General features: G+C 45.6%; 1 protein-coding gene across 1 annotated transcript in view; it reads left to right on the forward strand.

Moving 5' to 3' along the window:
• LOC140393924 (collagen alpha-3(VI) chain-like) overlaps positions 1-14,598 on the forward strand; it is a 369,822-nt gene that overhangs the window by 277,136 nt on the left and 78,088 nt on the right. Inside the window, exons 28-30 of the mRNA XM_072480566.1 lie at positions 1,170-1,235; positions 1,413-1,466; positions 11,238-11,273. Of these exons, the coding sequence (XP_072336667.1) occupies positions 1,170-1,235; positions 1,413-1,466; positions 11,238-11,273 (156 nt within the window). The remainder of the gene's footprint in view (positions 1-1,169; positions 1,236-1,412; positions 1,467-11,237; positions 11,274-14,598) is intronic.

Consider the following 14,598-nt stretch of genomic DNA (forward strand, 5'->3'; position numbering starts at 1 on the left):
CATTCATTTACCTCGATGTGAAGTACATTTTGGCTGTTCTCACAATAAAGTATGCAGGTACAGCAAGTGATTAGGATGACAGATGGAATGTTGCCATTTATTACAAGGGGATTGGACCATATAAATGGGCAGGTTTTACTGCAACTGCACAAGGCCTTGCTCCAATATCTGGGATACTGTGTACAGTTTTGGACGTCTTATTTGAAAAAGGATATGGGGTGGATACTCCGCCACACACGCTGCTTGTGGGGTTCCCGGTGGGGGCGATGAATTGAGCGTTGGGCTAAAAGAATTCCAATGCTCCGGTCCCCGATCAGTGGCGGCAGCGAGCTACATGCTCCGTGCCGGCGGGAGGATGCAAATTGGTTATTTGCCTACATTTGCACCTGATTAATGGGCTGGAAACCCAATTCTCCAGGCCCCCGTGACGCTCCAGGCGTCTCAGCTAGGATTCACGTTGGCGGGGATTGATGCATTTTCAAATGTGCCCATGACGTGGGGCACCCCATGGTGGGTCAAGGGGGTAAGTATATAATGTACGTGCCCCCAAAGTCCATCGGAGGGCACCCCCCTGCTCAATGTAAATCGTTCTCCCCCTTCAGAACCCCCACCCCAACTTGTCTGGCACACTAGAACTAGCGAACACAGTTCAAGAATGAGGTCTCTCTTTTGTGATGGAGATGAGCATGATTTATTTCTCCCAAGGGTTCATTAGTCCAAGGAATTGTGCTCCACTCAGGGTTCTGTCATTGAATATATTCAAAGCAGAATTAGATTTTTTAAAAACAGGGGAGTCAAGGATCTTTTCCTGCTCTTAAGTCTGATGTTCCCAAGTTCCTAGTTCAGGGATCCTAAATGAGGAAAGTTTTGTTGCAATAACATTCTGTTCCTGTTGTGCATTGCAAATATACAATACAAAACTAGAAATGAGCAATATTAGCAAATATTAATGCACGTGGATGACATTCCCCTATTTGCTATTTGAACATATTTATTTAAAATAAAGAGGTGAACGTATCTTGTGAGACTAGACAGATAATTATGTAAGTTATTATGTGTTTGTCTACTGTTAACCTGATGTGACAGTAATATATTATACCTCTGATAACTTAAAAATAAGATTCAGGGTAATTTTACATATTTTTAGATAATTTTCTGTAATCTTACAGGGTGAACCAGGAATTATGAATAATCAGAAAGGAGCCAAAGGACAAAGGGGTGACATGGGTTTTGTGGTAATGTATATATTGTCTAAATAAATAGGTTTCTTATAAAAATGGCCGTTCAATTGGAATATCTTTAAATAATACTAATTAAGTAATCTACTGTATGCAATCAACCATAATTCTATATTTTGAATATTCAGACAAATGTAAATTCACTGCTATCTCTGTAACTTCATTTTGATTTAGGGTGATTCTGGTGACAATGGCCTCTCAGGATCAGCTGGACAAGCTGGACATAGGGTAAGAAAGCCTTTTGGCGCCCACAAAAATGTTTTCGACTCTAGTATCCTGAAGAAGTCACTGGGTGGAATTTTCCCATCCTGCGGGTTTTGTGGCGGGTGGAAGCAGAGAATATAGCAGTAGCCAAAGAGTCAGACCCACTAACATAAAATCAGTTTGCAGTTCTCCTTATGTTGGAGAAATGGTGGGTCGGACATCCCGTTGCCTAGTGGCGTGAACGCCATTTTCATGCATTACCATTTGATGAATGCTCATTAAGACAGCTGTTTGGAATAATGTCGCCTTCCACTCTTTCCAGTGGAAAATGACGTTAGTTTGAAACCTATCTGAAAAGAATTGCATGCACAGGTTGTGCCTCACTTCACTTGTGGCTTTGAGGTGAGTGTGATACATAGCCTACCTGCCACAGAACTGCGCTGGTTCTTGTTGCACTGAAAGACATACTGGTGACCCTGTAGGATTGATCTCCCTCGCAGTAGGTGTCTCCATGGAGACTCACAATGAGGAACGGGGATTTGGGAAGGGAGACAGTGTAGTCTTCAATAATGTGGGAAATAGGGAACTCTGTGAAAGTCCAAGTTCTTGGTCTAAGGCTTCTGGCTAGGAGTCAGGGAGTAGAAACACTACTGCGGCTTTGTGGAAATGGGTCTGAAAGTTGACGCGGAGGCATGTCACCTCAGTTGGTGATGATACACACAGCCTCCAGATGGGGAGGTTAGAGGTCAATGTGGGGCATGAGCAAGTGATGGGCTCAGGGGCAAGGGTAGGTAGGTCGAGCACAACAACTGTGGAATCCATTATTATTGAGAGACCCTGGATAATAACAGGAGGGAGCTCTACCTTCACGTCATGAGATTCCAGGTAAATATCTGGGACCGGGAGAGTGAGAAAGGCACCATTGAAGTTTAACCACCATCTTGCTTGATTGACGTTATGGCGTAGTTATAAAGTGAAAGTAGAAGCAAATCTGCAAGGGAGGCATTGTGGGAGGAGGCACTGCTGGGCTAACGGCCCTTTCTGGGGTCATCCTCGAACTTGTTGGTATCACAAGAGTAAACAGGCATCTGATTAGAGAAAAAGGAATAAAACTTCCTTGGGAAGGAAACCATTAGAAGACAATGCCTTCATCAGTGCTGTAATCGGAAAACTCACAAGTCAAGGCTTAACATCACAGTCACGTGATATCAATATTAACAGATTGGAATGTAAGATTTGGGATTGCAGAATATGGTTATTTTTTTCGCCTTCGAGATGCAGGCGTCCCTGATTAGGCCAGCGTTTATTGCCCATCCTTGGTTGCCCTTCAGGTGGCTTTGGTCAGTAGCGTTCTTGAATCACTGCAGTCCCTGAGGTGTAGGTACACCCACTGTGCTGTTGGGGAGGGAGTTCCAGGATTTTCCGCCAGCGACAGTGAAGGAACGGCGATATATTTCCAAGTTGGATGATAAGTGACTTGGAGGGGAACCTCCAGGCGGTGGGGTTCCCAGGTATCTGCTGCTCTTGTCCTTCTAGGAACCTTGGTGAATTCCTGCAGTGCACCTTGTAGATGGTACACACAAGTGCCACTGTTCGTTAGTGGTGGAGGGTTTGAATGTTTGTGGAAGGGGAAGCAATCAAGCGGGCTGCTTTTTCCTGGATGGTGTTGAGCTTCTTGAGCGTTATTGGAGCAACACTCATCCAGGCAAGTAGAGAGTATCCATTACACTCCTGACTTGGGCCTTGTAGATGCTGGACAGGCTTTGGGGAGACAGGAGGCGAGTTACTCGCTGTAGGATTCCTAGCCTTTGACCTTCTCTTGTAACCACAGTTTTAATATGACTAGTCCAGTTTAGTTTCTGATCAATTGTAACCCCCAGGATATTGATTTTGGGTGATTCAGCGATGGCAATGCCATTGAATGTCAAGGGGCAATGGTTGGATTGCTCTCTTGTAGGAGATGGTCATTGCCTGACACTTGTGTGGCATAGTTGTAATTTGCCACTTGTCAGCCCAAACCTGGATATTGTCCAGATCTTGCTGCATTTGGACATGGATTGCTTATTATCTGAGGAACCACAAATGGTGCTCAACATTGTGCAGTCATCTGTGAACATCCCCACTTCTGACCTCATGATGGAATGGAAGTCATTGATGAAGCAGCTGAAGATGGTTGGGCCTACTCTGAATAACCCCTGCAGTGATGTCCTGGAACTGAGATGATTGACGTCCAACAACCATCTGCCTTTGTGCCAGGTATGACACCAACTAGTGGAGAGTTTTGACCCTGATTCCCATTGACTCCAGTTTTGCTAGGGCTCTTTGATGCCATACTCGGTCAAATGATGCCTTGATGTCAAGGGGGCACAGGGAGCATATATGGAATTCCGTCAAATGGAGCCCTGTCACATGCTCTCCAGAATTGGCACTCATAATGGGTCGAAGGGCATCCAATCATTAATCACAAGCAACTTATTTTTAATTATTATGCCTGATCAAAAGTTGGGGCATGGAACTAGGTCAGGTAATGCATTTCATTGAGACTCTCTCATACCAATGGGAGATTCAGATGTCAGTTATCTGAGGTGGCATCTTGATCACCTCAATGTATGTGCTAGCATCTCAGAGACAAGGCTGCATCAACGATAATGCAAGTAGGGCAGAAACCACTACAGAGCATTACAGTTGCCAAAGGTAACCGACTGTGAGTTCCACTATCTTGACCCATTAATCATTAATATCGTCAAGCTTTCATTTTAGAAAGAAGGTAAAAGCAAAATAGATCCCATTTTCATGCTGCCTTTCTGAGGGTTCGAATGCAGTGTGACAGAGATTAAGGGAAATTTGCTGACGATACAAAGTTAGGTGACCTTGTAGATAGCCTGGGTTATAGCATAAAATTGCAAGGAGATATTGACAAACTAGGTGAATGGACAACATTGTGGCAGATGGAATTCAATGTTAGCAAATGTGAGGTTATCCCTTTTGGACCAAAAAAGGATGGAGTACTTTCTAAATGGACAGAGGTTAGGTGCAGTGAATGTCCAAAAAGACTTGGGGGTCCAGGTGTGTAGATCCTTAAAGTGCCAGGAACATGTGCAAAAAATAATCAAAAAAGCTAATGGAATACTAGCCTTTATATCTAGAGGATTGGAGTATAAAGACACAGAAGTTATTCTGCAGCTATACAAAACACTGGTTAGACCCCACTTGGAGTATTGAGAGTAGTTCTGGGCACCACACCTTGGGAAGGATATTTTGGCCTTGGAGGGAGTGCAACGTATATTTACAATAATTAAACCGGACTACAGGGGTTAAGTTACGTGGAGAGATTACACAAATTAGACCTATTTTCACTAGAATTTCTGAGGTTAAGGGGTGATCAAAGTATTCAAGGTATTAACAGGAATAACAGGGTAGATGAAGATAAGCAATTTCTACTGGTTGGTGCTTCTGAAATTAGGGACCACAGTCTAAACATTGGGTTAGACCATTCAGGAGAGATATTAGGAAGAACTTCTTCACTCAAAGGGTGGTAGAGGGTTGGAACTCTCTCCCACAAACAGCAGTTGAAGCTAGAACAGTTGTCCATTTTAAATCTGAGATAGATTTTTGTTAAGCAAAAATATTAAGGGAGATGGGCCAAAGGCAGGTATATGGAGTTAGGTCACAGATCAACCATGATCTAATTAAATGATGGGACAGGTTCAAGGGGTTGAATGGCCTATTCCTGTTCCTGAGTTCCTAAGTAGGAAGAGGCAGCTGCAGGAAGAGGCCCTGCCTGAGGCCCAGGATAAAAGGGGATCAGAACAAGAAAAAGAGGGTGAGGAGGAGACACCCAGACAATGGAGACAGACTAGGATATACCAAAAGACCAGGGTTAACCAAAAGAGAGTCTCCTATTTACAAATCAGTGAGAGACGATGCCACACACATCTGTGCTTTTCCCAAACAGACTTGCTGATCACATCTGCCACATTCTTCATGAAGGCATGCCACCTCTTGGGTTGGAGGCTATGACTGCAGAACTCAATTTCTTTGTCTGTCGGCCTTTCCAAGGCAGCATCGCACAGTCCACAACACATAGATTCATAAAGGAGGTCACAGATGTTTTCTGCAACAAGTTCTATCACTAAGTGAGCTTTTCTCTGGATGAAGAGAGCCAGACAATGAGATTCACTGGCTTTGCTGCTAATTCAGGCTTCCCAAGAGCGCATGGTGCAATTGACTGAACCCTGTGGATTTTAAGACTCCATGGAAGCAGCCCCTGATGTTTATAAACCAAAAACACGATTATTCCATCAATGTTCAACTGGTTTGTGATCATCGGAAGCAGTAAATGCAAGCTTGTGCCAGGTACCCAGGGAGTTGCCATGACTTCTACATCTTTAGTCAGACTTTGGTGCCTTTTGATTTTCGAAGGGTCTGAATGTTTGCAATGATGGCTGCCTGGGGATAAGGGGGACATCCATGTAGACATGGGAAGAATGTGAAAATTCCACACGGGCAGTGACCCGGAGCCGGGATTGAACCAGGGTCCTTGGCTCCGTGAGGCAGCAGCGCTAATCATTGCATCACCATGCCACCCATATCCAAAAGTGATTTCCACATTTCTTAATCTTCCTAATCCTACCACTAATGCCTCAGTGCAGCCGCAACATCTGCAGCAGAGATGGAGGCAGCCTGCTGACTGCTACATCCTGATATCTGAGATGACCTTAGTGCATGCCTTCTGTTGGCCCAAGGCTCGGAGGGCGTTGACCTCATACATGCCTATTGTGTAGGGCCAGGTGTACCCTTCCTGGCCTGAGCAGCTGGATGGGGTCACAGGCAAAGGGGACTTTAAATAGCCGCACACCTGTGGGGTGTCCTGAGAGGAGGCCCAGGGTGCCCAGCTGATGCTCATCCTCCCTGTGGGTTCCCAAGGGCCCTGCCCTGACTTTCTGAGGAGACGGTACACCTGGAAGGAAGTCAAGGTTCTTTGTCCCCTTGTCATCTATGGTGCTCTCCAGGCTGTGTGGCTATGAATTGCAGGGCTGAGTGAAAATTCTGCAAACCCTGATGGAGCAAGGGCCCGATGGTTGTCGCTAACCTTACCATGATGACTTTGAGGTGTTCCCATGTTGGTGCCACAACATCAGACAGAGCATGGCCAGACTGCTGCACCCTTCATCTGCTGAATGACTGTCAAACCTCTGCTGATGTTCCATTGCAAGTTGTTGCATCTCCAGCATTGCATTAGTGGGTGATCGAAGAGGCCAACTTCCGACTCTGAGTGGGTGGATTGTCACCAGCAGCCTCTGAGAGCCAGAGGCCTAGACTGTCCCTGCCTCCAACTGCTGCAAGAATGTGTCGGTGAAGTGTTCTCCAGTTGGTGAGCCAGGGCCTAATGTAGAACTTTTTCCTATAGTGGTGTGTGATTCTGCACTGGTGGAAAGTGCGGGTAAGCACTGTGACAGTTCGTCCAGAACTTCCTCTTCTGACATGATCTGGTGGCTCAGATTCATGGTGGGCTGCCTTGATCTGCTGGTGCCTGTAAGATTGAGTCGAGAGTTTTAGTTGATGAACAAGAGGATTATAAGACTGCATGTGATTCATTGTGATTATTAGGGTGTGATGGACTGCTGGAGGTGCGATCCGTACTAGGTCACTGAGACAATCTGATCTCCTCTTCCCCACAGTAGTGATCCTTGTCGTTCCTAGCATTCTCGGCTGCGGGTCTCCTAAATTCACTGAGGGCTGTATGTCAGACACCCCTCCCCGGGACTGCGCTCTTTCATGCTTGCTGTGGACAAGCTTGTCCTGGATGAAGACAAGAAAGGAATGCAATGAGAAGGGGTGAAGCATAGGCTGGGAAAGATGCATGCCCACTGTGTGTGGTGAGCCATCCCCAGTAGGTCCTTACCTTTTCAGGATGGCAACCGGTGACTAGTGGTGTTCCGCATGTGTCAGTGTTGGGACCACAGTTATTCAATATATACATTCATGATCTGAAAGAAGGAACTGAGGGCATTGTTGCCACGTTTGCAAATGATACAAAGAAATGTAGAGAGACAGGTTGTGTTGAGGAAGCAGGGAGGTTGCAGAAGGACCTGGATAGGATAGGAGAGTGGGCAAAGAAGTGGCAGATGGAATACAATGTGGAAAGGTGTGAGGTTATGCACTTTGGTAGGAAGAATAGAGGCATAGTTTATTTTCTGAATGGGAAAAGACTTTGGAAATCAGAAGCATATAGGGATTTAGGAGTCCTAGTTCAGGATTTTCTTAAGGTTAACATCCAGGTTCAGTTGGCAGTTAGGAAGGCGAATGCAATGTTGACATTTAAGTCGATAGGGCTGGAATACAAGAGCAGTGGTGCACTTCTGAGGCTGAATAAGACTCTGGTCAGACCCCATTTGGAATATTGTGAGCAGTTTTGGGTCTCATATCTAAGGAAGAATGTGCTTGCCTTGAAAAGGGTCCAGAGGAGGTTCACAAGAATAATCCCCGGAATGAAGGACTTGTCATATGAGGAGCAGTTGAGGACTCCATGTCTGTACTAGATGAAGTTTAGAAGGATGAAGGGCAATCTTATTGAAACTTATAGAATACTGAGAGGCCTAGATAGAGTGACCGTGGAGAGGATCTTTCCACGAGCAGGAGAAATTAGAACCAGAGGGTACAGCCTCTGACTGAAGGGATGATTCTTTAAAACAGAGATGAGGAGGAATTTCTTCAGCCAGAGGGTGGCGAATCTGTGGAACTCATTGTCACAGGAGGCTGTGGAGACCAAGTCAGTGAATGTTTTTAACACAGTGATAGATAGTTTTTTGATTAATAAGGGGATCACAGGTTTGGGGAAGAAGACAGAAGAATGGGGATGAGAAACATATCAGTCATAATTGAATGGCGGAGCAGACCCGATGGGCCGAATGGTCAAATTCTGCTCATATGTCTTATGGTCATTGCGAAACTCGGAGCACTTGTTTCGGGAGTGTTGTGTCATGCATGTGGGCAATGTGGTCTGCCCATTACAGCTGTTTGAGCATGACCACTACCTCGATAATGGGGATATTGGCCTGGGAGATGTCACTTACGTTAGTACACCTATCTTGCCTGTGGAATTGAAGGATTTTACGGAAGCAACATTGTTGATAGCTCTCCAGGGATTTGAACTGTACATTATCCATGTTTCTATTGCATACAAGAGGGCGGGGACCACGGTGTTGTGTAGACCATGAGCTTGGTGCTGGATTTGAGGTCTGAGTCTTCAAACAGTCTGTTACTAAAGTTTCCTGAAGAGAGTAGAATTTTAAGTACATGAAAATTTCATATTGCAGGGAGTATAAGGATGACCTATTTTGCAATGCAGGTGGGATAATTCATCCTTTTCCATCACAATGATGTTATGGGCAGGGTGGCCAGCCATGCTGAGGTCTCCTATGTTGGCCTCCCAGGCCGGAATGGTGAGTCTCGTATGTTTTCTGGAACCATCCCTGGGATATAGGATATTCCAATGTGCCAGCATTCCTCTTATCAAGGCCTAGAGGACCTCATGGCTAAAGTTAGGTGCTGCCTTCTTCTTTTGGCTTGAAGACATCTCTGTGTGTGTCCTGGAGACAGCTGGGCTGGAGATGCCATTTAAATATGTCACCTGGTCTGACAACCTCGTCGGGCAACGGCGGATGAATCAGATATCAAACCGCTAGGTGATTCGGAAAGCTACCCGCCTATGCATAGTTAATTATCTTTCAATCGCAGAATCAGGCACTATTTCCCACCAACCTGAGCAGTAGGTTACATGTTGCCGAACTCGCCCACCACCGCACTTAGTTTCAAAACTGGGCGGCACGGTAGCACAGTGATTAGCACTGTTGCTTCACAGCGCCAAGGACCCAGGTTCAATTTCCGGCTTGGGTCTCTGTCTGTGCAGAGTCTGCACATTCTCCCCGTGTCTACATGGGTTTCCTCCGGGTGCTCTGGTTTCCTCCCACAAATCCCAAAAAGACATGCTTGTTAGGTGAATTGGACATTCTGAATTGTCCCTCAGTGTGTCTGAACAGGCGCTGGAGTGTGGCGACGAGGGGATTTTCACAGTAACTTCACTGCAGTGTTAATGTAAGCCTACTTGTGGCACTAATAAAGATTATATTAAAAAAGGAAAATTCCACCCACGATATTGTTCAAAATATTTGATTCAAGATATTTGAATGAATTACATTAATTAATCCTTGTTTGTTTATTGCCTTCTGGCTGTTAGAGAAAATGATGCAAACTAATGAAAGAACAAATTCACAGCACTGAGCAGAATAGGCTTACAAATGTTATGAATAAGGGGCAAAATTCTCCCCCAACGGCGCGATGTCCGCCGACTGCCGCCAAAAACGGCGCCAATCAGACAGGCATCGCGCCGGCCCAAAGGTGCGGAATGCTCCGCATCTTTGGGGGCCGAGCCCCAACATTGAGGGGCTAGGCCGACGCCGGAGGGATTTCCACCCCGCCAGCTGGCGGAAATGGCGCTTGGTGCCCCGCCAGCTGGCGCGGAAATGCGGAGCATGCGCGGGAGCGTCAGCGGCCGCCGACAGTTTCCCGCGCATGCGCAGTGGGGAGAGTCTCTTCCGCCTCCGCCATGGTGGAGGCTGTGGCGGAGGCGGAAGGGAAAGAGTGCCCCCACGGCACAGGCCCGCCCGCAGATCGGTGGGCCCCGATCGCGGGCCAGGCCACTGTGGGGGCACCCCCCGGGGTCAGATCGCCCCGCACCCCCCCCCCCAGGACCCCGGAGCCCGCCCACGCCGCCTGGTCCCGCCGGTAAATACCAGTGGGACAGGCAATTTCTGGGCGGGACTTCGGCCCATTCGGGCCGGAGAATTGAGCGGGGGGTCCCGCCAACCGGCGCGGCCCGATTCCCGCCCCCGCCCAATCTCCGGTACCGGAGACTTCGGCGGGGGCGGGATTCACGGCGGCCAACGGCCATTCTCCGACCCGGCGGGGGGTCGGAGAATGACGCCCCTGACATTAGTCATAGCCCTCGGTCCACCGATAGCACACAAAAAGCTCAACAGGACTTATTATACAGTCACCTACCAATAGCCAAATTGGTCATCTCAAATCCCAGTTCATAATTAGACCATACAGTGTAGTAATGATCTTAGATCAATGCCTGGCTTTATGCAGGAGTCGGATCAACTTCATATATGATGCCAATCATTTTGGAGCAGCTATCCAATATCCATCTCGGTGTACACAAAGGTAATTATTTGGGTGAGATACTCACTTGTAGAATAGTAACCCAGCATTCAGTTGAGATGGGGAAAATAAAATTAATAATTCTTCGCTTCCTCAGTTCAAACTAAAAGTTGACTCTCAAGTAGAGTCAACTTTTTCCCAATTACAAACCACCCTATATTCCTGAGATATAGATCTTTTTGTGAATGTTTAGCTTGTGATATTATGAGTAGTAATATCACTGAAATAAGTCGAAAAGAATATCCACCCTCGTCCAGTAAGTATGTTAAAATTAACCAATCATCTTTGTCACAAATTGTGTATTCTAATATGCATACAGAAAAGTGCATGTGGACGATACATTTTATGAGCATGTTGTTTTCCTGATTTTTCTCTCCGGCGTTTTTGGCTAGGATATACATTTTTTTTCTCTGTGATAAATAAAAGTAAGAATTTACACTTTATGAGGATGAACTGCAGTGTTCTATATTCAGCAATTACAAACTCTGTGTTTAACCCTCGATGTTAACAGCACAATTTGCTCTTTGACATGTCACATCAGTAACACAGCCCTGGGTTTTGTCATTACAGGGATCGCAAGGTCGCAGAGGATCACCAGGATCAAGAGTACAGTTTGCATTTTTATTGATAATTTGGGGCAAAAACATTTTAGCCGTGTTAATATGAATTTCTGTATTCCACCAGAAGTCTGCAATGGTTTTAAGCGCATAGCTCATGAGGAAAAATCATTTGATGATGCAATAAAGGACAAAATGCTTAACTGATACACAAGCAAATGCACAAATGCAGAACTGACACAGGGTGAGGTCACGTGTGTAGTTAAGCATTGCTGGAGCATACTGAAGGAGCCCACAAAGAAACATATAACCATTACTATATTGGATATGTTGTTATTGATACGATGGCAGGGATCCACATAACTGATATAGAAAGTTTCACAATGTGGAATTAATTGCAAAGTTTAAGATGGTAAGGAAGCAAAGGATTAGTATTATTAAAAACAGGAATGCATAGTCCTGCCAAGCAAATACACTAATCAGGATTAAAAACTCCTTTGATGACTAAGCTGGTTGCACTAGTGCGTAGGTGAACCGTATGGACCAGAGGATTCCAGGTTCACTTTCTGGCCTGTGTTGAGTTGGCTGGCTTTTTAACTAGGCCAGTGATCCAGTCAGCCTCAGTACCCTGAGGTTAGGGAGGAGAAAGCAATTAGAGTTCATGTTTTTAATTTCATAGCCACCAGTTATGAGCAGATTGAGTTGGCCCCAATGCCTCCTGATTGAAGAGCTTTCTGACAACAGTGTCTGGCTCACATGGGTGTGGTTCTCAATGCAGACTGACACTACAACCTAGCAAGGAGTCAGTGCTTTCATGAAAGTAGGGCTGGTAAGAAATTGATGTGGAAAGGGAGAATATATTGAATGTGATCTGGCTGAACGATAGTTATGTTTTGTACTGGATCCTACAGAGTTCAATACAGCTGCAAGGAGCTCATGGACTTCTTTTTCACAATACTTTCGGAAATCAGTTGAACTGCCTTTGCCATTTCAAATAACATCACAAAATAGACTTTCTGATCATTATCACAGTGCTGTTTATGGGTGTGCGCTGTGCCCAAATTGACTGCTGTGTTTCCTTACATTACAGCAGTGAGTATGGGCTGGATTCTCTGTTCACCCAGCTGCATGTTCCTCTGCAGCGCACCATTTACTGATGGTGGGATTTTCTACTCCAGCTGCTTGTCAATGGGATTTCCCTTTGAAACCATCCCATGGCGTCGGGGCTGTGTGCCAGTGGGGACAGAGAATCTCAACGGCCGGAGAATTCCGGCCTATATTTCTAAAGTAATTAATTGACTCATAAAACATTTCGAAATTTTGAATTGAATCCCTACGGTGCAGAAGGAGGCCATTCGGCCCATCAGGTCTGCACTGACTCTCTAAAAGAGCACCCTAGCCTAAGCCCACTCCCCATCCCCTATCCCTGTAACCCCACCTAATGTTTGGACACTAAGTGTCAATTTAGCATGGCTAATTCACCTAACCTGCACATCTTTGAACTGTGGGAGGAACCCCACACAACACAGGGAGAAAGTGCAAACTCCATACAGTCACCCAAGACCGGAATTGAAACCGGGTCTCTGAATCTGTAAGGCAGCAGTGCTAACTACTGTGCCAATGTGCCGTCTGGTGGTTTTGAAAAATACTATATAAATGCAAGACTTTTTTTCTTTGTATTTGAAATGAAAGGTAAGTTCGAGATAGAATAATACTTTGCAAAACCCGTGACTGTGTTGTCCCCTCTAAAATTTGGCTTCCTGACTACTCCATATTTGAATCTCTGTGATCAAGGCCGTAATTCTCCGACATCACCCATTCCTGGGATTCTCTGGTCCCACTGCAGTGAATGGTGTTTTGGAGGAGCACCAAATTCTCCATTATCGCTGCAGCGGTGATGTGTAAACTCGTATCGGAGAATCTTTCTACTTCTGTCATAACATTGAAATGGCCCTAATCAAAGCCACAAATTGCATTCTCATTTGTGAGGATTGTAACTGACAAGTGTACCATCCCTGTCCATCTTTCCTGACCCTTCAAGTTAGTCATAGAATTTACAGTGCATAAGGAGGCCATTCGGCCCATCGAGCCTGCACCGGCTCTTGGAAAGAGCACCCTACCCAAGGTCCACACCTCCACCCTATCCCCATAACCCAGTAACCCACCCAACACTAAGGGCAATTTTGGACACTATGGGCAATTTAGCATGGCCAATCCACCTAACCCGCACATCTTTGGACTGTGGGAGGAAACCGGAGCACCCGGAGGAAACCCACGCACACACGGGGAGGATGTGCAGACTCCGCACAGACAGTGACCCAAGCCGGAATCGAACCTGGGACCCTGGAGCTGTGAAGCATTTGTGCTATCCACAATGCTATCATGCTGCTCCGATCTACCCTTCTGTAGACTTTGGCACAACCAAGTAAACAGCAACCTCCACCAATGTCTTGTTTCTATTACCTAGCTCACTCCTGTATTATCTAACCTATCCAACATAGCCAGAACATTTATAGCAATTTTTTTTCTTTCCAAGGATCTACCTTTTACCCCTCTCTTCCTGATCTATTCTGCCCTTTGGCAACATCATCTAAAAAATAGACATCTATCACATGATAATACTCAACACTATTTCTTTCAGCTCCTCCATATTCGTTGTGCTGTTAAAATGCTTATCCACATCTTTATTAGCTGCCATTCACTCTCATTCAATATCAACATGAATTACAGAAGGTGTCATCTATGACCTCTCCTAAACTCCATTGCCTTATTGCCAATTCTAGCTGCCTGCCTTGCATATCCTCAGGTTGATCAGATTGTTTATAATCTTGGTGCTCTATTTGATCTAGAGCTCAGCTTTTATCTCCTCAGGTCATCTCCATCCTAAAGTCTGCATATTTCCACCTTTCTAACAGCACTGGTCTCTGCCTCGTCCCCTGTTCTTCAGCTGCTGAAACCCTCATCCATGCCTTGGCTACCTCCAGACGTGTACTTTAATACTCTCCTGGTATACTGTGCACCAAATCACATTCAGTAATTGTAATTGGCTCATGTTCCCTCAACACCTCAAATTTAAAATTTGCATAGTTGTATTTAAATTCCTTAATATCTTCACTTCTCCCTATCTATGTAACCTGCTCCATTTCTACGTTCCTTGGAGAAATCTACATTCCTCCAACTCTGGCCTCAGGGTGGAGGAACAGCAGTCGATAGACAATGAATTTCATGAAGGCGTTTTATAAATTTCCTTACATTGGCTATGAGAGCTTTGGGAGACATTTCATAATTATATGCAAGAACAGCACCTGAAGTTTCACTGTCTGGTGGATAAGGTCTGGTGATGGGTCTGGCTGTCTTACAAAGAGCAAAGAAAA

Source organism: Scyliorhinus torazame, chromosome 2 (genome assembly GCF_047496885.1).
Source record: "Scyliorhinus torazame isolate Kashiwa2021f chromosome 2, sScyTor2.1, whole genome shotgun sequence".
NCBI classification, from domain to species: domain Eukaryota; kingdom Metazoa; phylum Chordata; class Chondrichthyes; order Carcharhiniformes; family Scyliorhinidae; genus Scyliorhinus; species Scyliorhinus torazame.